Source organism: Mesoplodon densirostris, chromosome X, assembly GCF_025265405.1.
Source record: "Mesoplodon densirostris isolate mMesDen1 chromosome X, mMesDen1 primary haplotype, whole genome shotgun sequence".
NCBI classification, from domain to species: domain Eukaryota; kingdom Metazoa; phylum Chordata; class Mammalia; order Artiodactyla; family Ziphiidae; genus Mesoplodon; species Mesoplodon densirostris.
The window spans coordinates 42956011-42978385 of record NC_082681.1 but is presented as its reverse complement, the minus strand read 5'-3'; the positions used below and the strand labels follow the sequence as shown (position 1 = coordinate 42978385).

General features: G+C 47.1%; 1 protein-coding gene across 1 annotated transcript in view; it reads left to right on the top strand.

Moving 5' to 3' along the window:
• Positions 1 to 22375, top strand: part of FRMPD3 (FERM and PDZ domain containing 3) — a 57503-nt gene that overhangs the window by 29306 nt on the left and 5822 nt on the right. Inside the window, exons 8-12 of the mRNA XM_060087941.1 lie at positions 9 to 145; positions 482 to 608; positions 2642 to 2731; positions 4555 to 4734; positions 12080 to 12224. Coding sequence (XP_059943924.1) covers positions 9 to 145; positions 482 to 608; positions 2642 to 2731; positions 4555 to 4734; positions 12080 to 12224 — 679 coding nt within the window. The remainder of the gene's footprint in view (positions 1 to 8; positions 146 to 481; positions 609 to 2641; positions 2732 to 4554; positions 4735 to 12079; positions 12225 to 22375) is intronic.

Sequence of the window (22375 nt, the reverse complement as noted above, 5' to 3'; positions counted from 1 at the left end):
TCTCACAGAGTCGGAACGATGTCATCCGAGAACGCTTTGGAATGGACCCCAAGCCAGAGATGCTTTTGGGCCTTGCTGCCCTCCACATCTATATCACTGTCTCAGCTACTCGACCTAGTCAGAAGATCTCACTCAAGAATGTGGAGTGAGTTGCGCCAGGGCCCTTCAGGATGGGGGCAAATAGCTGTGTAGGGAGAAGGTGCAGTGGTTGAGCTGTGCTCTGCTTTTTAGGAATGTGGGCCTGGGATGGGAGTGAGAACTGGAATTCCTCACACCTAGACCAGGATGCCCTTGAGCTACAGCTTCTACTAGAGAACTGTGGCCAATGTTACTCGCCTGCCTCCGGCCCCTCTCTGTCTCTCTCTCTCCTAATCTCCATTCCTCCATCTCTGTCTCAGATTTCAGCTAGTTTCTGTCTTACCATTTTGCTTTCTCTGTCTCACCTTGTCTCTCTAATTTCTTACTTTTCTTCTGCTTTTAGGAAGGAGTGGGGCCTGGAACCCTTTCTTCCCCCCTCCCTCCTACAGGGCATCAAAGAGAAGAACCTCCGGAAATCTCTCTCTCAGCAGCTGAAGGCGCACCAAACACATCCTTCCAGCAGCACCAAGGTATCCAGAGTAGGCCACCGGGCACCCTGCTCGGGCACTAGTGGCCCTGGGGGACTCCTGTGTGGTTTCCAAGCAGGTGTGGTCTTCTGGGGAACCCTCCCCACTGTTTTTGACTTGGATACACATCTAGCTTGGCCAGATATGGGGCATGCTTGTGGAGAGGGGTTTTCCCCAAGCCTGAGACACCCCCAGAGACTGCTCAGTGGCAAGTCACTGGGAGAGCCCAGGGTCCTCAAAGCAAAGGGACAAAGGTGCAGGAGGAGAATATTCTTGGGTCGTTCCACCCATTTAGTCAGTGCTGATGAAGCACTTGTCGTGTGGACAGCACTGGACCCTGGGGAGACATGTTTCCCATGGAAACGACTGCTCTGTCCCTCATCAGCTTTCTAATTCATCAGCCCTGGTACAGGGAATTCTGGGAGATAAAAGCCCAGCCCCATGGGACAAGGCCTGACCTGGAGAATGGGTCGCCGGGTGGCAGGTGGAGGACTCAGGTCACTGCTGTGCTCTCCTGCACTTTCCCACTCCCTGCCTTCCCAGCCCCGCAGGCCCTTCTCAGGCTTGCAAGGCTCAGTCTACTTGCCTAGGAGGCAGGCGGGTGGTGAGGGGCACCAGAATCCACATGCAGATGGAGACACTGGACACAGTTGCCCCCTTATATTCCACCCATGCCAGATTCCCTGCATTACCAACTAGCTTCTCTTTTAAGATGCAGATGTCCCCGGAGAGTTAAGCCATTCCTACCTTGCTGTGCATATTTAATCAGATTGTTTTCTTCCCAGCTGAGAGCTTCAGGGCTCCCAACCATCTCCTCAGCAAACACTTTTTCTGAGCGCCCCCCACCCCCAGTGCTTGGGCTGGAGGTACAAAGATGAAGAAGGCCCGGTCTCTGCCCTCAAGTCAGGCACAGGCTGGTGGGGAAACAAGAGGCAGTCACAACACAGTGCGACCAGTGCAGGTGCCCTGGAAGCGTGGAGGAACAGCAGCCAGCCCAGCCTGAAGGAGATGGAAAAGGCCAGGAATCGGTGCATTTGATGCCAGAGTTGGGTCTTAAGGGACAGATAGACGTTTGTCTAGATGAGTTGCGGGGAGGAAGACTTTCCCAGGCAGGGAGATCCAAAGAGATCAGCATAAACCAGCGCGGAGGGTTCAAGGAAGCTGCCTGAGTGGGGTGCGGGCAAGAGAGGAGGCCAAAGAGGTTGGCAGGAACCTGTTCCCAGAGGGCCTCGTGTGCCGTGGAAAGGGGTTATCCTTCACCCTGTAGGCAGCACGGAGCCACTGAAGGGTTTAAGCGGCCAGTGGTGTGATTATGTTTTAGGCTGCTCCCTCTAACTGCAAATGCAGAGGGGTGGAGGGAAAGGAGTGTTAGTACTGAAGGTAACCCAGCTGCCACCGTGATGCAAGTGGGGGACATCCAGGCAATGACCGCGGGGCTAGAGAAGAGGGATGGGTAGGGTGGAGAGGGAGTTAGGAGGTAGAATCAAGATGATCTGGTGACTGGTGGCCCTCAGGTGAGAGGCTGAGGGAGGAGTCCAGTGTGACTCACAGGTTTCTGGCTCAAGTGCCCAGGGGATGTGGGTACCACTGATGGAGACTTTTCTGCCAGAAGAAGAGCAGGCTCGAGACTTAGAGGTGCTCAGGATAAAGGTACTGAGTGCGACCCCTAGTTGGGGAGGGCCAGTACCTAGTGGCCATCAGGGATCTCAGGAGAGAGGTATAGATGTTGTGGGGTGTTGGAGTTGGGGAAAGGCGTCGAAATGAACCGAGGAACAAAATGAGTAAGCTGGATTCTTCAGGAATGAGGATCAGGGGATAGGAGGAGGGTTTAGGAAGGGAGATGGGATGCTAGAGTCTGGCAAGAGCTGTCCAAACTGGAACCTTCCTGTGGTTCTCCCGAGTGTCCCACAGTGGGGCTTGCTGACTGGTCTGACTAGTGCCTGTCCTAAGCTGTTGACCCTCCTTCCTGCGAACATGGGTTTGCTTTTCCTGTGCACCTCAACTTTCTCATACTTCTGAGTCGGTTGTTTCCACAGGGCTCTGCAATTCAGGCCAAACTCCAGTATCTTCGAATCCTGAATGAACTTCCGACGTTCACGGGCGTTTTGTTCAACACTGTGGGCCTGGTCAGTGAGGGCAGTGAGGGGGAGGGAGCCCTTCGGGGGCGCTTGTCCTTGGCTGGGGGGACAGGAGGGACTCCACTGGATCTTTCATGCTCTGTCCTTTTCCTCCTTCTTCTCCCTCTTCCCTCCCGTGGTGCTCTGGTCCCGCCTCTGGTTAAATGGTTAAAGTAGGAGGCAAAAAAATAAAATAAAAAAATTCAGGAATTCCCCGGCGGTCCAGTGACTAGGACTCCGCGCCGTTACTGCCCAGGGCCCGGGTTCGATCCCTGGTTGGGGAATTAAGATCCCGCAAGCTGCGTGCAATGCGGACAAAAAGAAAAGATAAAATGTAAAGTAGGAGGCTATATTTGTTTACAGTATCCCTCTAGGCTCTTTTGTGCCCCCTTTTCTCAATTTCAGAGGTTAGCAAACTTTTTTTATAAAGGGCCAGATAAGTGAATAGTTTAGGCTTGGCCGGCAGGCCATGAAGGTCCCTGTCGCAACTACTCAGCCCTGCCATTGCAGCATGAAAGCAGCCGTCGACAATGCATAGACAAATGGGCCTGGCTGTGTTCCAACATCTCTTCGTTTACCGACACTGAAATGTGAATTTCGTGTGATTTTCACATGTCACAAAATACGGTTCTTTTGAATTTTTATCAAGCATTTAAAAATGTATAAAACCGTTCTTAGTCCGTGAGCTGAACAAAAACTGGCAGAGGGCTGGATTTGGCCTGTGCGCCAGAGTTTGCCGACCCCTGCCCTGTTTCATTGCTCTTACCCATATTCCCTCAATCCCCTAGCCCAGATGTCCCCTCTCCCTGCCAGGGCCTTCACTATAGCAATGCTCCTCTCCAGCGGGGCACAAGTGGTCCCCCTAAGACTGTGCCCCAGGCTAGTTTACCCTAGTGAGCTTTGGTGAAAGGAAATTCAAATCATCTTGCTGACTGGATCCAGGTGCTTGTCATGCTCTGGGGAACACGCTGTCATGCTCGTGGGGCAACTGATGGAAAGCCGCTTATCGAAGTATCTAGAGCAGATGGAATAGGTTCCTCGGGATGATGTCAATGCCAGGGAATGGGCCGGCAGAGGGCTCAGGCTTGATGGCGCCAAGGAGCCTGTCACGACCACTTAAGGGAATCCAGTCCATCAGGCGCAGAGGTGGCCATTTACATACTGGGATTTGAGGATTACGGAAAGCCCACTGCTGAAATTCTTATAGGTCATTCCTATGGGGTAAGACTGCTGTAGTGCCTATTAAAGGGCACATATCTTCTTAGGGAGGGAGGTCCCCCTCCACCCCTCCAGTCATTAAGTGTTAACCAGTCAACCTTTAACACCTTGGGCAGAGTTACTTTGTCACTTCAGCTTTTAGCACCAGGTGAGAAGTGCAAGTTCAAGTGGCTGTTGGTGAGGGAGGGTAAAGACCAAACACAGGATGCCACCTGTTCAGACAGAGCACCAGGTGGGAGACTTGAGTGGCCCAAGGCAACAAATGGAAAATCCCTGGGGCTTGGTAGGAAGAGGGTGCTTCAGAGGCACCAAAATAAACCTATTTGACGATTTTGCTAGAACCAGCCCTGCTGCTGCCCTCTTCAATCTCCCTTCTGCTGAGGCTAATGTGTCCATTTGGACCGATGATCCGGGGCCCTGGCCTGAGAACAGGGGCGTCCCAGACCATTTTCCCCTCGAGGTTGTCCTCTGGCCCTGGCACTGAGCTCCAGATGTTTCCAGACCTTCCAGCAGAACCGGTCCAATGCCTGTTTTCTATTTCCTCCTCCCGCCTCCTCTCCTCACTTCCTCTGCCCTTCTTTCTTTGAATGCTGCCCGCCACGCCGGGGCACCAGGATGAGAAGCAGTCGGCCACCACCCTCCTAGTGGGACCCCGTCACGGCATCAGCCATGTTATTGACCTCAAAACCAACCTCACCACTGTGCTGTCCGAGTTCAGCAAGATCAGCAAGATCCAGCTGTTCCGGGAGAACCAGGGCGTGGCCCGGGTGGAGACCAGCATCATGGATGCCAAGGTAAGCGCGGCTTCGAGGGGCTACTTCTTGCCAGGAACAGGCCTTGGGAACAGAGGAAGAAGTAAACTTGAGAAACAGAGTGTCAACCCATTAGGTGAGGTTCAGTGATTCTGAAGTGGTTCAGACCCTGGGCCTTTGGGGGCTCATCTTTCTTTCTGTTCTCAACCCTCTGGGACACTGTCTTGACCCCATAATAAGGTCAGGCGGTGCTAGGGAAGGCTAGAAAATGCCTGATCAACCTGCGACAGGTTTTCAGCAATGGGCAGGGGGATTGGGGAACTTGGAGCTACCTCCCAGTCCATTGCTTCCCAATCTTTCTCGTGTCACAGCACACAGAGAAAATTATATTCAGGCGGGACACTGGGTTAAATGGACCAGCTCCGGGGACTCTGGCCACCCCAGGCCCCGCCTGGCTGCCCCCGAGGCTGAAGGGATATGTGCACGTCAGCTAGGGAGCCCTGCCGTAGGCGTGCACACTTGGATCCATGGAGGAGAGGGTGTCTGAGTATGTGAACAGAACCAAGGGGGCCTGGGGAGACGGAGCAGGCAGAACCTCGTCCCCATTTCACCTCCCAGAGTCCAGCTCTTCTCGAATCTTAGAACCTTTCCCATAGATCAGCTCATTCAGACTGGCAAGCAGCTGTCGCCTGTGCAGAGTCTGACAGCCGTGGTCAGCCGCCTCCTCCATGGCTCTCCTGTTTGAACACCCAGTGACCAGTGTGGGTGGCGGAAGGCCTGCCTGCCAGCTGGCGGATGCTCTTAGAGGAGGTGCAAGTTTCCTTTCTTAAAGGATTTCCCAGGGGGAGATATTGTTAGCAGATTAACAGGTGGAATGTTTGCTGTTTCTAAAAGAGCAAATTATTTATTTGTGTCTTTGTGAAACCCAGGAAGCTTTAATATGTTAAGTTTTCCACCTGTGATTCACAGGCTTCCCATTGGTTTAGGAACCTGCCCGGAGCTGGTATTTAATTGGCTTGTGGCCACTTCCTCAACCAATGATTGCTGCCCTCCTCAGATGCTGCCGGGTAAGAAGCCAAACGGACAGGTAGGGAAGCGTGGGAGGAAAGACAAGACATGCAGGGGAGATATGGCTTCCTGAGAAATAAAAAGGGTTTAAAACTGAGAAACAGCTTTCCAACCAAGTCTCCTATGTTCTACGAGTGATTCTCAATGTCGGCTACACAGTAGAATTTCCTTGAGAGCTTTTTAAAAATACAGATGACTGGACCCTACTCCCAGAGATTGTGATTTAATTGGTCAGGTGCAGCCTGAGCGTCAGGATTTATTTCTTTTTCAGTTCCCAGGTGATTCTGTAGTACAGCCAGGTTTGAGAACCACTGACCTCTGGGTCCAAAGCTCTGGGAGGAACCAGCCCAAGCAGGGTCAGTGGATGTTGCCTGAGTGAGGAACACTATTCTCATTTCTAGGAGTGATCTGGCCACAGTTGTGGACATGAATGCTGCCCAGGAGGGGTCTCACTCTTATTGGGGAGACTCACAAAGGCACGTGGCCTGCCTTAATCACACCACATTGGAACATGTATGGAGTTCTGGAATCAGACAGACCAGGTTCAAATCCCAGCTCTACCACTTCCTAGCTGTGTGGCCTTGAAAAGGTGTCTTAACTTCTCTGAACTCTGATTTCCTCAACTGCAAAATGGAGTGCCTTCCTCCAAAGGTTGTCGTTCAGGATTAAATGAGAAAATGTAGGTAAAACGTCTTAGGACACTGCCTGACACAGAGTAAGTCGTCAACAAACGAGACCTGTTATTTTTGCCAAAGCAAAACAACAATGAGGAGAAGTTCATATGAAGTAAAATTTTGTAGGTAAGTGTGGTGTGGAACATGGAACAAAAGAAGATGAAGGGGTTAACCAGAACTGGCTTCCCACAAGAGGATATTTGAAGCTGGATCTTGAAGTGATAGGCATGGATTAGCAGAGAGAAGTGGGATGTGTTCACAGGAAGAGAGTAAGCACAGAAATAAGTAAGCCATATGTGCAGGTCGATAAGCATAGTTGCTTGGCTGGAGAGGAGAATAATGAGAAAAGAGATTGGAGAGAGATTGGCAGTGGGCAGAACAAGCTGGTGAAAAGCTTCGAAGGCCAGTCCGAGGAATTGAGATTCAATGTGATAGAATAGTGGGAATCCACTGTAGGCCCTTGAAGAGGGGAGTGACAGGATGAAAGCTGACTGGGACCAGTGTACCAGGTGGATGTTTGCAAGGCTAGTGCCAAGCCAGGGAGGCGGGGAGGGGATCGTAGTGCTAGTGCAGGAGTGAAGTGACAAGGGCAGGGCCTGTGCTGGAGGAATAGCAGTGGTAATGGAAAAGAAAGAGTGAGGATGAAACAGAGTCACTAAGAGTGCATGCGTATCCCCTTACACATTCCTGTCTTGCACACACAAAGCACAAGTCATACCTAACCCTTACTGCCTGCTGCCTATATCCTGAGTGCACTGAACAACAGTGCTGTGCACACAGCACACGGACGGTCCAAATTGTGGGTGGGTGAAGAGGTGAGAGCCTACATCGCAGGATAAACAGGACATCGTGTTGGTGCATGGAGGGGGCTACGAGAAGGTTGCACTTTGCTGAGTGAGTGCTGTGGAGGCAAGAACTCAAAGGTACTGGTCCCCTGGGACTCAAGGACCGTCATCTTGTACGCTTACTCCTCCAGGCCCCTGGATTCCGATTTTTTTTTTTCCTGTTTTCAGGGATGCTAGCATGAGGTAAGGCTACCCCAAAGCCAGTCCCCTCCCTAGCTGGCATCCCAAAGTGCTGGCTGCCTTTGAGCTCCCAGGGCACCCCAGGAAGGAGATGGGGCTAGAGCATGTCCAATCAATGCCTGCTGTACCTTCTCAGGGCTGGCCATGCCTCCAACTCCATTCTCCTTTTCTCCTTTTCCATTTGAAGATGGCCTGGGCATATTTAGGTACAGTTTTCACTCAGCTTACTTGCTCTTAGTGGGGCAAACATGTGGTAGCATATGCACATATCTTTCTTCAGGAGACAGCACAGTCTGGGACTGAGAGAGCTCTGGGCCATTACCGTACCCCATTACCACAGAAGCCCGTAAGGGAGGAAAAGAAACCATCAAAGGAAAGTCCCAAGGGATCTCTTGCGGTCCAGTGTGTCTCCTCTTCTCGTGTTTGAGCCTTATTGCTCTCGTGCTTTCTGTCGGGACAAGCATTACATTAGACGTCATGATCATTAAAATTCTATTTAAAATAAAATGTTGGTTTTGAAGGTTTCTAAGAAAACCTATCCGGTCTCTTTGCTTGCCTGCCTTTGATTTGATTTTTACCCTTGCTGGCAAAAATTGCTTCTGTGTCCCTTTTGCCACCTGCATTTGGCCGGTGCTGGGGCCCAGTGGGCTGTGGGTGGATGCAGACGAGAGGCTGCTGATGTGCTGTGCTGAACCAGTTCGGGCTGTGTTCAGCCCTCTCTGGGCACAAGGTTTTGCCTTCATGCTGTTTTTTCACCGACATTGGGCCGTATTTGGGGTAAGAGAGAAGAGGGGAAATTGAAGGCAGACAGTTAAGTCAATCAGCCAGTTAGGCACTCAGCCTCTGATCTGTCCATCGGCCAGCAGACCAGCCAGCCAGGCAGCTAACCAGTCAGGATGTCAGGCTGGTAGGCATTCTGCCTGTCCTGCAGACAGCTCGTCAGCCAGGACATCAGTGAGTCAGGCTACTCTGCAGCCAGCTAGTCTGCCAGTCTGTCCATCAGTCAGTCAGCCAGTCAGCCTGTGCTTTGGTCCAGTGGTCTCTCATTCTGTTTGTCAGCCAATGCCATTTCCTCAAAGAAGCTCCCTCCAGCTTCTGAAACCAAAGTAGTCACACATGCACACATTCACACCCACCCATCCACCCATACCCCAGTCCAGGATATTCTCTGTTCTGGTAGGTCTCTCTACTTTTCCTTCATAGTGCTTATCATACCTTGTAATCATATTCCTCTGTGTGATTATTTCATTTATGTCTTTTTTTTTTGTTTTTTGGCTACACCACGAGGCTTGTGGGATCTTAGTTCCCCGACCAGGGATTGAACCCAGGCCACCACAGTGAAAGCGCTGAGTCCTAACCACTGGACTGCCAGGAAGTTCCCTTCATTATGTCTTATTTCCTGATGGTTTATAAACTCCACGAGGGCAGGACCCTTGGTGGCCCCATTCTGGGATGCACAGCTGCATCTCTCAACGGGTCGCGTGGTCCATGAGCCATCTAGCCAGTGCGTAGCAGCTTGCTGGGTGTACAGAGTGGGGCATGGGAGCATTTCAGTCAGAGGGAACAACATAGGTTAAGGTATGAATGGGTAAAACAACAAGGCCTCTCTAGCACCCTGCAAATGATGTGGTGTTGCTGGACATATGGTGAGGGACAGTGGAAGGAGGAGGGCAGAGTTAGTGGGAGATATGCTTGGAGCTATAGGTTGAGTCACAAGAGGCTTTGTATGACGTTGGAAGGCAGTGGGTTTTAGGTGATGGGCTATTAAAGATTTTAAGTGAGAGTTGTGTTTTAGGAAGACACTCAGGCAGCAGTATGGAGGTGAAGTGGGTAGAGCCTAGAAGCAGAGAGGCCGATCAGGAGGCTATTGAAGGTCTTGAGGTTAGTGTGTCCCCACCTTTTCCATATCATGAAAATACCACAATTTGTACGGCCCACTGGAATAAACAGATGAAGCACCTTGTGGCCAGAGGCAACAGGACCCAGAGGCTGAGGGGCTCAGGATCTCAGCACACTTGTGACCCACTCACATATACCTTGAGAAGTTTTGGCCTTGGAGGAAGACATTGAGGGTCCGAAATAAAGCAGTGGCAGTGGGGACGGCCATGATGTCTGTGAATGCTCTGGAGGCCAGCTTAGCAGGTCTTGGGACCTCATAGTAATGGTGGTAGCAGCTATCCGCACCCAAACCTCTGTCATTGGTGGTAGGGGGTGAGGCAGAAAGGAAGGGCATCTTATTCTCCCCCCACCCCCATTCTATTCCCCTTCTGTCTCTATTTTGTTGTACCCAGAGTTGACCATTCTGTTGTGATTGAGAAGCATGCATTAACTGGAGGTACAAACATCCCCTGTGCCCCTTCCAAATGATGACCCAAAGGTAACATCTCATCCCTGGTCCCTTTCTCACTGGAGAAAGGAGCCATTGCTCTTCCGAGTACAGATGGTTCCTTTTTCTTCCTGATGGTATTGAATGAGTTCCATACGAGCATCACTAACTCATTTCCTGTGGGGCAGAATCCGAATGCCTTACCGTGGTGTGCTGTATAATTGGATGAACAATATCTATTAAACAACTCAAGATAGGATTCGATCCAGCACGAGATTGTATGATATAGACCCAGCACTGTACGAGCTCTGAGATAGGAAGAGTTCAAGGGGGAAATAGGCCAGAGATGGTGACTTTGGGATCCCCAGCTCAAAAGTGAAAGTTGATGCCCTCGTGGAGAACTGAGGGCTGAGCACTGAGCCTGGGACATCGGGTGGGGAGGTTGCAGAAGAAGAGAGAGAGATGGAGGTGGTCAGAGATTATAGAACCAGAGCACAGTGTCACCTCTCAGAAACAGAAGCCAAGAGAAGAATTTCCAGTGGACAAGGAGATCACTGTTGACAAATGAAACAAGCTGAGAGGTTTGAAAATGAATACAGACAATTGTATTTAACTGGAAAGAAGCTTTTCTCTTAGATCAGGTGGCAAACTATGGCCCATGAAGCAAACCTGACCCGCCACTGCTTATTTCTGGAAACAGTTTTCTTAGAATACCATCACATCCATTTGTTTAGCTTACAGATGATCTATGGCTTTTCTCACACTACAATAGCAGAGGTCTTGCAGCACAGCCTGTGTGGCCCACAAGGCCTAAAATATTTATGATCTAGCCCTTTGCAGAAAAAGTTTGCCAACCCCTGGTCTATATAAACTGAAAATGTTCAACTCCAGCTATGTGTCAGGATCCTGAGAGATAGCAAAGAAAACTGGTACAACTTTAGCTAAAAGCTGAGCTGGTTTGGATTCAGAATTGTTCCCAAGGTGATGATCCGGCCAAAGAAGGCTAGTCTAGTTGGTGACCAAGTTCCATCAAGTCTTCATTATGTCCCTTTTTACTGTCAGTACCCTAGTGGGGGCCCTAATCACTCCTCACCCCTCACTAGTCAGAGAAGAGACTCATTCCCTGCTCTTAATTCTTTTAGCTCTTAATGCCTGGTCCGAGAACCCTCAAAAGATGAGATGACCCACAACCCCATGGCTCCCTCTTCAGCCAGTCTTCAGTGGTCTTTATCTGGAGGCCACTGCCCTACGGCAGGGAGAATACTCTCATGGCTGACTTCAGTCTGACCCAGTTTTATTTTCAAACCATAAAATTACAATGCAGATATTGGGAAGGTTTCTTAAAAAGCTGCTGATTTTTTTGGTATATCATTGCCAGGTCTCTGAAGCAGTCAACTAGCTAACACCAAGATTAATTTGACTGATTTAGGGTCAGGAACAGAAGTCAACAGGGTATGCTAGTATTTTCCAACGTGGGTTAAACAAAAAACAGAAAAAGCAACCCTACTACCATGAGATGTTCTATGAAAATAGATTTTTCCATCAAATAATTGGAAAAAGTTGGAATACTAAAGCCCTCTTGAAGTTTCACAGTGCACGTTAATATATTAAAGGATCTGAGAATTCCCATAGGTATAACTATCTGCGTAGCTTCGTTTAACTCAGCGTTTCACCACATATTTGACCAAGGAACTCTTTTAAGGAGCACCAGTTAACATCGTAAGTGAACTTTGGGAAACAGAGGAAAACGGGGAGAGCATGAAGGTCTGAGCAGGACTGCAGACCATAAAGACTTTGTGGCCCAGAAGACACAGTGAGAACCAGATTGCACAGTGTCCATGTCCGGGGAGCTGTTCTGGGTACCATAGCGGGTTATAGCGATGAGCAAGAGATAGTTTGTGCACTTGAGGAACTTCCTGTCAAGGATGTTCCCCAACCTAGCCTAGACTCCCAGGTTCAGCCCTGCTCTCCTGGCAGGCCTGCACATCTGCTGAGCCCCCAAAAACCCAAACAGCCACACAGCAGTCATGTGATGCTATATTATTTTAGTCTTTTTCAGTAAAAGTGGTTCATTAAATGTGGTTGATTTAGTTTTGATACCTGGGTAAGAGTTTACTATAAATAAATTGTCAAATCAGAAGAAATTATTTGTCAGGCTGTGTGCCTTAATTTGGGGTTCAGAAAGTATGTTCTCATAACTACGCAAGTCATCTTGCCTTTGCTGTTGTTCTCCTGGACACGCACCTGCTCCGCTCCTTCCTGTGTCCTCACATTTGGTCCCATGTCTCCCCCAGCCTCTGGTGCTGTTGATGGAGTGGCCTGAAGCCACCAACTTTGCCTGCCTGATTGCGGGGTACTGCCGCCTCCTGCTGGATTCCAGGAAGATGGTCTTCTCCAGGCCCGCTAGCCAGCCTCTTCCACCTCCAATGATCAAGGCAGGTAGGGCTCAGTCTCCGTTTTCAGTGTAACAGAGGCCCTTTGGACCCTGGAGACATGGAGGAATGCTCACCCCATTCTGCCAGCGCCTGGTTTACCAGGAGCCCATGCTGTACCACTGCGTCCTACGTGGCACAAGACAGTGGAAAAGACAGCTGGCCTTCAGATGGGCCTGTCCCACAAAGGATGCCTGTGACAATACCTTGTGTCTGAGTTGATCAAGGAACGTAAGATAAAAATAGCAAACGAGCAATACATAGAGCCAATGCGAGAATTGCATTGGATCTAAGGCAAAGCTTTAGAGCTACAGCGATCTAAGAGAGATGCACGGGTGTTCTGGCTTAGTTGAAAGTGGAGGTGGAAAATGAAGCTAAACCCTTTCTTTGTCCATCAGAGTCGGCATTGACAGAGCTGCCTGAAGTAAGAGGCCAAGGAAGGCTTGGGTAGGAAAGGCTGTGCAGGCCCGGAATGCAGTCCAGCAGGAGGCTTGGAGATAGGAGGGGACGATCACTAAGAACAGGGTCAAGTGCTGCCCCCAAACAGAAGGCTTCCCAGTTAGGCAACTCAGTACAGCCACCCCTCAGGGCTGTCCTGGTGATGACACAAACAGGGGCCTCAGGACAAATCGGCCCAGTCCAGATGCTGCTGCCCCGAACCAAAGTAGGAGGAGAAGGGGGAGACCCAAAGAACAGGTACTCTACATATTAGATCCGAGGCTTTCCCCATCCCTGCACCCAAACATCACGGGCGGAAGCTGAGACTGACCACCCAGGAGTCACCCTCCTCACGTGCTGATGGCTCCATCCACTTGCCTTGCCACTTGACTCTTTCTTCTCTCTTCAAGGCTGTCTTGGTTTACGGCGTAGTCACATGTGATCTAGAGCAAGGAGTTTGAGAGTAGAAACACTCCTTTTTTTTTTTTTTTTTGGTTGTTGGGGGCACGCTGCACAGCTTGCAAGATCTTAGTTCCCCGACCAGGGATCCACTGCAGGGCCCCCTGCAGTGGAAGCGCGGAGTCCTAACCACTGGACCACCAGGGAAGCCCCTAGAAACACACTCCTGATGGATGACCAGCACCCCGTGGGCCGTGTACCTACACCCACCCTCTCACCTCATGATCTCTTCATCACGAACGTCGTGACAGGCCCACGTTTACATCTCATCACGTCCACAGGAATTAGAAGGCAATCCACCACAGATGTGGGAAAGGATAGGCGGCCTCAAAGCATATGAAGGAGGCTCCACATAGAGAAGCAAAGGAACTGACTTAGAATAGAAGAAGCCCAGGGGCTGAGCTGCCACACGCCTCCAGGTGAATAGCTCTGAAGCAGGTGGCCATCTGTACTATCAAACCTCTGATGGCCAAAGGAAGGCAAGGCCAGCATTAGCTTTGTCAGTGTCCCCTGTGGTCTTCCTCTCTGTCATCACACCCAATGATACCTCTTACTGAGCAGGATAGAGAGGGAGAAAGGGAAGAGGGAAGCTGTTCCAAAGGCAAATCGATTTCTCTTGGAGGTGTTGCAGCCTGGAAAGGAGACTTCTAGAAACGCTGGGCATGGCTTTAGAGCCCCTCTCTGATTCCTGAGAGCCCCCTTGGGCCTGCAGAGTGATGGGGGCTCAGGCTGCCTGTAGCACAAGGCTTCTCTGTCCATACAGGAGCCACATGGACAACAGTGGTGTCCCTGCTGTTTGCAGTGCTTCACTTCCCCAAGGCCCTGAGTCCACGCTTGGGGCCCAGATGTGTGGCATTTGGGACTGTTAGATGCTGGGTTCAACAGCAGCCACCCAGTGCTCTTGGCCAGTGGGACAGGGTGAGCCGCACAGCTCCGCTTCTCGGGGGCTGGTATGCACATCTTATCCCATGGCCCTAAGGATGGGCAAGGGGGACAGCAAGCAGCACCGCTGAGGAGACCTCTGCCCAGGCTACAGTGAGGGGCCATCAGTCCCTGGTACAAAGTGAGATGGGTTTCCTCCATTGGCCCGCACTTTCATTTCAAAACAGAAGCCCCAGTGCTAACTGTTGTTTAGCAAAGGCCTATAGGGAACAGGAATCCTGCCAACCTCAGCTGGGCTTTTCCCTCGGGGGCCAAAACTCCAGCCTACTCGGCCTGGTCTCTCTGGCTGGCCCTCTACTCTCGTTCCTCTGCAGCTGCTGGCTGCCAGCTAGCCAACTCAGTGCTCAGCTGGCTGGGCCAAAAGGATGCTGTTAAACCCACAAGTGGAAAAAGGAAAGCATCACCTCTCCTTTGAGGCCGAGAAAACAAAAGGAAAAGGGGGAAGTGGGAAGGAAGGGATTACCTCTTAGGCTTTATCAGTAGTTTCCCCACAGTAGGTATTTCATTTATTCACCCAGCAACTACTTCTCGAGTATTCATTATGTGCCAGGCATTGTGGATAGAGCCATGAGTAACAGATGTGGTCCTTGCCCTCACCAAGCTTACAGTCTAGTGGGGGAATATGGACAGATGATTAAAGGGATAATGTCAATGCAGCAAGTACATTTGCATTTATTTAAGGGAAATTCAGCTGACACAACAGAACAACACCTGGGCTTGAGAAAGGCTCAGACAAATACCAGTTCTCCAGCTGTACCACTGGTGGGAAGTCCAGAGGCAGCTACCATCTCTCCAGCCTTGAATTCGCTTGTGTCCTGGGGAAATCCAGGAAAATAAGGCTTTGGGGGCCCCAACTGGGACCACAGTTGGAGGAACGCACTCTACATTTTCTCCCATGGTTAGAAAACAGTTTGGTCTAGTGAATTGAATATTCTGGTTAAGGGCTACTACATAGCCCATGCATGGCTTACTGATTTGCATGAAGTTAAAACTCCACAACATGCAGAGTGCTAAAGCTAGACTGAACATTACAGACTCTTTTTTTTTTTAATGATGATTCAGAAAGAACATGAATGTATTCCAAGTCTTCTAGGTCATTATAACCAGTAATGATCATCGGACTGTAGAATACAGCAAGGCCAAGTAATAGAAAGCTGGTTGGGTCAACATCGTGCTGTGTGTATGTGTGTGTGCGTGTGTGTATGTGTGAGATATATATTTGAGCATATATATATGCTGATCTACTTGGATCACCGTCCTGTTTCTTTGCAAGCATTCCTTTTAAGTCAGCCTTCCGAGTGGTTGAGTACACAGCCACAGACTAGGGCATCCCTCCTGGGGAAAGCTGATGAGCAATTTACAGCAGATTCACAATCTGAGAGGCACGCTGTCCCAGCCATCAGCCTACCGCACCTGGCTTTACTGGCATTTCTAACCTGTCCAGAGGAGATTTGGGCTTTTCCAGGCACATTTTCTCCTCCACACAGCCCCATGCTGCTCCTTGGATCTGCAAATCACAGTACCGAGTGGCAGGCTGTGCATCACCTGGCCTTGATAACCTGATGTCGGGAGATGTTTCCATCTTGCAGGGAGGGAAGCCACCTTCAGACTTCTAGATCTTGTCGGAGAGAAGTCACCACCTGCTTATTGGACATGCCCCTGGGAGCCACCTCTGATGGCAGCTTATTGCCAGGCTGGCTATGCTGATTGTTCAGCTGTGTCACAGGGAGTTAGCACGGGTACATGGCCAGGACCCATGGACAGTGCCTGTGGGTAGAGACTTCCTGAACTGATAGTTTGTGCTCCTGGCTCAGTGCTCCCCTAGAGCACTTCTTACCTAAGGCACAGAGGTCATTACATACTACTCCTCCAGATGACCCAGAGTTCCCTAGATACAGCCACTGTGATCTAAATTGAACCCACTCAATGTGGTTACATTGACTGTATAGAGAGGCAACATGGTTTATGGAAAACAGCAGGGGTTGGGATCTGAAATCAGAAAGACTTGGGTTCCAGTCCCTGCTCTGCCATATCCCAGCTGTGTGACCATGAGGATAATAATAGTTCCTACCTCATGAGGGATTGACAGGATCATGTGAGATAAACCCCATAAGGTCCTTTCAAGTACAGAGCACATTTTTGCTCTTTTTATAATGATTGGGAGTTCATTGTGTACCCAGGGCTGTGCTTTTTTTTTAAATAAAGAACTTTATTTAGACATAATTTCTAAGCCATAAAATTCACCCATTTAAAGCTCACAACTCAGTGTTTTTGAGTGTATTTAATATATTCACAGAGTTGTACAATCCTTGCCACAATTTTTTTAATAAATTTATTTATGTGTTTATTTTTCGCTGTGTTGGGTCGCAGGCCTTCTCTAGTTGCGGCATTGCAGTTCATTGCAGTGCGCAGGCTTCTCACTGTAGTGGCTTCTCTTGTTGCGGAGCATGGGCTCTAGGTGCACGGGCTTCAGTAGCTGTGGCTCTCTGGCTCCAGAGCGCAGGCTCAGTAGTTGTGGTGCACGGGCTTAGTTGCTCCGTGGCATGTGGGATCTTCCCAGACCAGATCTCGAACCCATGTCCCCTGCATTGGCAGGCAGATTCTCAGCCACTGAGCCACCAGGGAAGTCCCTTGCCACAACTTAGTTTTAGAATGTTTTCACCCCTTCTAAAACAAACTCCGTACCCATTAGCACTCATTCCCCATTCCCCCACCCCCAAATCACCACCCAGCCCTAAGCAACCACTAATTGACTTTTCTGTCTCTATAGCTTTGCCTATTCTGGACATTTTGTATAAATGGAATCATATAATATATGGTCTTTTTGTAGCTTGGTTTTTTCACTTAGCATAATGTTTCAAGGGTCATCCATGTTGTAGCATGTATCAGTACTTCATTTCTTTTTGTTGACTAATAATATTCCTTTGTATGGATAGACCACATTTTGTTTATCCATTCATCAGCTGATGGACATTTGGGTTGTTTCCACCTTTTGGCTATTATAAATAATGATGTTATAAACATTGATGTACAAGTTTTTGTAGGGAAGCATTTTTTCATTCCTATTGGGTATTTATATCTAGAAGTAAGATTGCTGTTCTATGTTTAATTTTGAGAAACTGCCAAACTGTTTTCCAAAGTGACTGCATCATTTTACATTCCCATCAGAAATGTTGGAGGGTTACAATTTCAACATATCCTTGCCAACACTTGTATTGTTCATCTTTTTTATTATATCCATTGTAGCGGATGTGAAGTGGTATCTCACTGTAGTTTTGATTTGCATTTCCATAATAATTAGTGATGTTGAGCATCTTTTCGTGTGCTTATCGGCCATTTGCATATCTTTTTTGGTGAAATATCTATTCAAATCCTTTGCACATTTTTAAATTGGGCTATTTGACCATAAAAGAGAGTTTATTTCTGGACTCTCAGTTCTATTCCATATAACCTATAATGTCTAAGCCTTATGCCAGTACCACAATTTTGATTACCATTGCTTCGTAGTTAAGTTTTAAAATTGGGAAGTATGAGTCCTCCTACTTTGTTCTTCTTTTTAAGATTGTTTTGGTTATTCTGGGTCTCTTGTGACTCCATGTGAATTTTTGAATTAGCTTATCAGTTTCTACAAAGTCAGCTGGGATTCTGATAGGGACTGTGTTGAATCTGTAGATCAATTTGGGAAGTATTGCCATCTTAGCCATATTAAGTCTTCCAGTCCATGAACATAGAGTGTCTTTCCATTTATTTAAATCTTCTTCAATTTTTTTCACAAATGTTTTGTAGTTTCCAGTATACAAGTCTTGTACTTCTTTTATTAAATTTATACCTAAGTATTTTATTCTTTTTGATGTTATTATAAATAGAATTGTTTCCTAATTTTACTATTAGATTGTTTATTGCTAGTGCATAAAAATACAATTGATTTTTGTATATTAAGCTTTTATCCTGTAACCTTGCTGAGATTATTAGTTCTAATAGCTTATTAGTGGATTCCTTGGGATTTTTCTTTATATAAGATCATGTCATCTACAAATAGAGATAGTTTTACTTCTTCCTTTCCAGTCTGGATGACTGTATTTCATTTTACTGTCTAATTGTCCTGGCTAGAAATCCAAGTATGGTGTTGAATAGAAGTGGTGAAAATGGAAATTCTGGACTTTTCCTTATTTTAGAGGGAAAGCTTTCAGTCTTTCACCATCAAGTATGATGTTAGCTTTGTTTTTATTTACTTGTTTGTTTGTTTATTTATTTATGGCTGTTTTGGGTCTTCGTTGCTGCGTGCGGCCTTTCTCTAGTTGCGGTGAGCGGGGGCTACTCTTCGTTGAGGTGCACAGGCTTCTCATTGTGGTGGCTTCTCTTGTTGCGGAGCATGGTCTCTAGGTGCATGGGCTTCAGTAGTTGTGGCACACGGGTTCAATAGTTGTGGCTTGCAGGCTCTAGAGTGCAGGCTCAGTAGTTGTGGCACACGGGTTTAGTTGCTCTGCGGCATGTGGGATCTTCCCGGACCAGGGCTTGAACCCATGTCCCTGCATTGGCAGGTGGATTCTTAACCACTGCACCACCAGGGAAGCCCAGCTTAGGTTTTCTTATAGTTAACCTTTATCGTGTTGAGGAAGTTCCATTTTGTCGAGTTTTATCATGAAAGGTGTTGGACTTTGTCAAGTGATTTTTCTGTGTCTATTGAGATGATCATGTGGCTTTTGTCCTCTGTTCTATTAACATGGTGTATTACATTAATTGATTTTTGGATGTTAAATCAACCTTGCATTCCTGCAGTAAATCCCACTTGGTCATGGTGTATAATTCTTGGTATATGTTTCTGGATTCAGATTGCTAGTATTTTGTTGAGATCTATATTATATTTTGTATCTAAATTCATAAGAAATATTGGTCTGTAGTTTTCTTGTGATGTCTTTTTCTGGTTATGGTAGCAAGTTATGGCATCACAAAATGAGTTGAGAAGTATCCCTTCCTTTTCTATTTCTTGGAAGGGTTTTTGAAAAATTACTATAAATGCTTCTTTGAGCATTTGACAAAATTCACCAGTGAAGCCATTTGGGCCTGGACTGACTGACTGACTGACCTGATTGATTTGGGGAGAGTTAATTACTAATTCAGTTTATCTTCCTGTTATTGGCCTATTCAGATTTTCTGTCTTCTTAAGTCAGTTTTGGTAATTTGTGTATTTCTAGGAATTTGTCCTTTTATCTCAGGTTATCTAATTTGTTGGCATAAGTTTATTCAAAATATTCACCTTATAAATGATTCCATACCTGTAGAGTCAGCAGTGATGTCCCTTCTTTCATTCCTGATTTTAGTAATTTGAATCTTTTCTTTTTTGCCTGGTCTGTACAGTTAAAGGTTTGTTATTATTATTGATTTTTTCAAAGAACCAACTTTTAGTTTCGTCGATTTTTCTCCATTTTTGTATCCTCTATACTTTATTATTTCTTTCCTTCTGCCTGTTTTGTTTTAGGTTTAGTTTGTTTTTTGTTTGCTTTGTTTTGTTGTGCTTTGTTTTTGGCTGTGCTGTGTGGCATGCAGGATCTTAGTTCCCTGACCAGGGCTTGCACCTGAGCCACAGCACTGAGAGCGTGGAGTCCTAAGCACTGGACCACCAGGGAATTCCCATAGTTCGCTCTTCTTTTTCAAGTTTTGTAAGGTGGAAGGTCAGGTAATTGATGTGAAATCCTTCTTCTTTTTTAAATGTAGGTGTTTATAAATTTCCCTCTAAACCCTACATTAGTTAGATCTCATAAGTTTTCATATACTGTCTTCATTTTCATTCATGTCCAAGTATTTTTGAATTTCCTTTGATTCCTCTTTTGACCCATTGGTTATTTAGGAATGTTTTATTTAATTTCCACGCATATATGAATTTCCCAAATTTCCTTGTTATTAATTTCTAATTTAATTCTGTTGTGCTCAAAAAACATACGTTATATGATTTCATTCCTTTTAAATTCATTGAGGTCTATTTTATGACCTAACATATGGTCTGTCCTGGAGAATGTTTCAGGTGTACTTAAGCTGAATGTATATTCTGCTACTGTTAGGTGACATATTCTATAGATTTCTATTAGGTCTAATTGGTTTATAGTGCTGTTCAGGTCCTCTATTTCCTTGTTGATCTTCTGCCTAGTTGTTCTATCCATTATTGAAAGTAGGGTATTGAAGTCTCCAACTGTTGCCGTTGACTTGTGTATTTCTCCTTTCAATTCGACTTGTGTATTTCTCCTTTCAATTCAGTCAGGTTTTGCTTCGTGTATTTCAGGGCGCTATTGTTAAGTGACAGCACCATGCTTTTGTGATGGCTGTAAGCACTAATGAAAAGCAACACTGACACATTGACCCTGTCCAGCTGGAATTTGAAGGGCATTTGAGATTTTTTTCCCAGCATCTTGAGAACCATGATGAACTATGGGGTAATGGTTAAAAAACATGGGCTTTGCATAAAAAGAAACGAAATTGAGTTATTTGTAGTGAGGTGGATGGACCTAGAGTCTGTCATACAGAGTGAAGCAAGTCAGAAAGAGAAAAACAAATACCGTATGCTAACACATATATATGGAATCTAAAAAAAATGGTCATGAAGAACCTAGGGGCAAGACGGGAGTAAAGACACAGACCTACTAGAGAATGGACTTGAGGATACGGGGAGGGGGAGGGGTAAGCTGGGACAAAGTGAGAGAGTGGCATGGACATATATACACTACCAAACGTAAAATAGATGGCTAGTGGGAAGCGGCCGCATAGCACAGGGAGATCAGCTTGGTGCTTTGTGACCACGCTAGAGGGGTGAGATAGGGAGCGTGGGAGGGAGGGAGATGCAAGAGGGAAGAGATATGGGAACATATGTATATGTATAACTGATTCACTTTGTTATAAAGCAGAAACTAACACACCATTGTAAAGCAATTATACTCCAATAAAGATGTAAAAACAAAGAATGCATATTTCAAAAAAAATACACTGTATATAACCTAGGAAATGAGAGAAAGGCCCCCAGGGTATGGTTGCGCTTGTTTTTCTCCGTTGTTTTTTTTTTTTTTTACACTCGCCCACACAGCTTTACAAATGAATCCAAAAATAGGCACCTGGCTCCCTTTTATCTTCTACAAATGCTGATTCTTGTCTTCTGAGGAAGTAGTGCCTACTTCCTTCATAAACAATAAATCAAAGCCCTAAAATTCACTTGAAAGACAGCAAGTTTTGCACTTGGTTAATTTCTTATTTCACCTTGTTATTACTTAAGGCCGAAAGCATGTGGTGTGTTTCAGCAATTATACTGCAATAAAGATGTTTAAGAAAAAAAAAAAAAAACATGGGCTTTGTAGACCCTCAAACCTGGGCTCATATCCAGACTGCCAGGGCATTCCCTGGTGGTCCAGTGATTACGACTCTGTGCTTTCACTGCCAAGGGCCCAGGTTCAATCCCTGGTCAGGAAAGTAAGACCCCACAAGCCACGTGGCATGGCCAAAAAAAAATTAAAAAAGAATCCATACTGCCATTTACAACTCATGTGACCTTGTGTAAGTCACAAAACGAATGGATCAGTTTCTTTGTGTGTAAAATGGGGATAATGATAGCACCTACCTCACTGGGTTGTTGTGAGGATTAAATAGGATCATGTGTATGACCTTAGCCTAAGTTAATGCCTGCCATCTGTCTGTCTGTCTGCTGATAGCAAAGGGAATTGGCATTGTCTGAGTATATTCTCACAGATAACATGGGAAGGGGTCCCCAAAACAGACTAAAAGAGAGAAACCAGAAAGAAAGCATTTGTTATGGATAATTCTCAGATGCACACACTTACCATTGTTTAAAACTGTTGACTAGAACATTTTGCTACATGTATGTAGAGCAGGCAGGCTAGCCCTGTATGAATACAGAGAAATGCTATGATTTGAGGAATTGACAAAAATGCTCCCCCCCACCCTCCTCCCACATCCCAGCGTATCCCTCATATGCTTTACACATTCAGATGCACTAAATTTTACTAGTAGAGCTCTATTCTTTCTTTTTTTTTTTTTTTTTTTTTTTTTTTTTTTTGCTGTACACGGGCCTCTCACTGCTGTGGCCTCCCCCATTGCAGAGCACAGGCTCCGGACGCACAGGCTCAGCGGCCACGGCTCATGGGCTCAGCCGCTCCGCGGCATGTGGGATCCTCCCGGACCGGGGCATGAACTCGTGTCCCCTGCATCGGCAGGCGGACTCTCAACCGCTGGGCCACCAGGGGAGCCCGAGCTCTATTCTTTTAGGGTCCCTCCATCGAAAATCCTCTTTGAAATACACACTCTTGGGATTGTACTAGC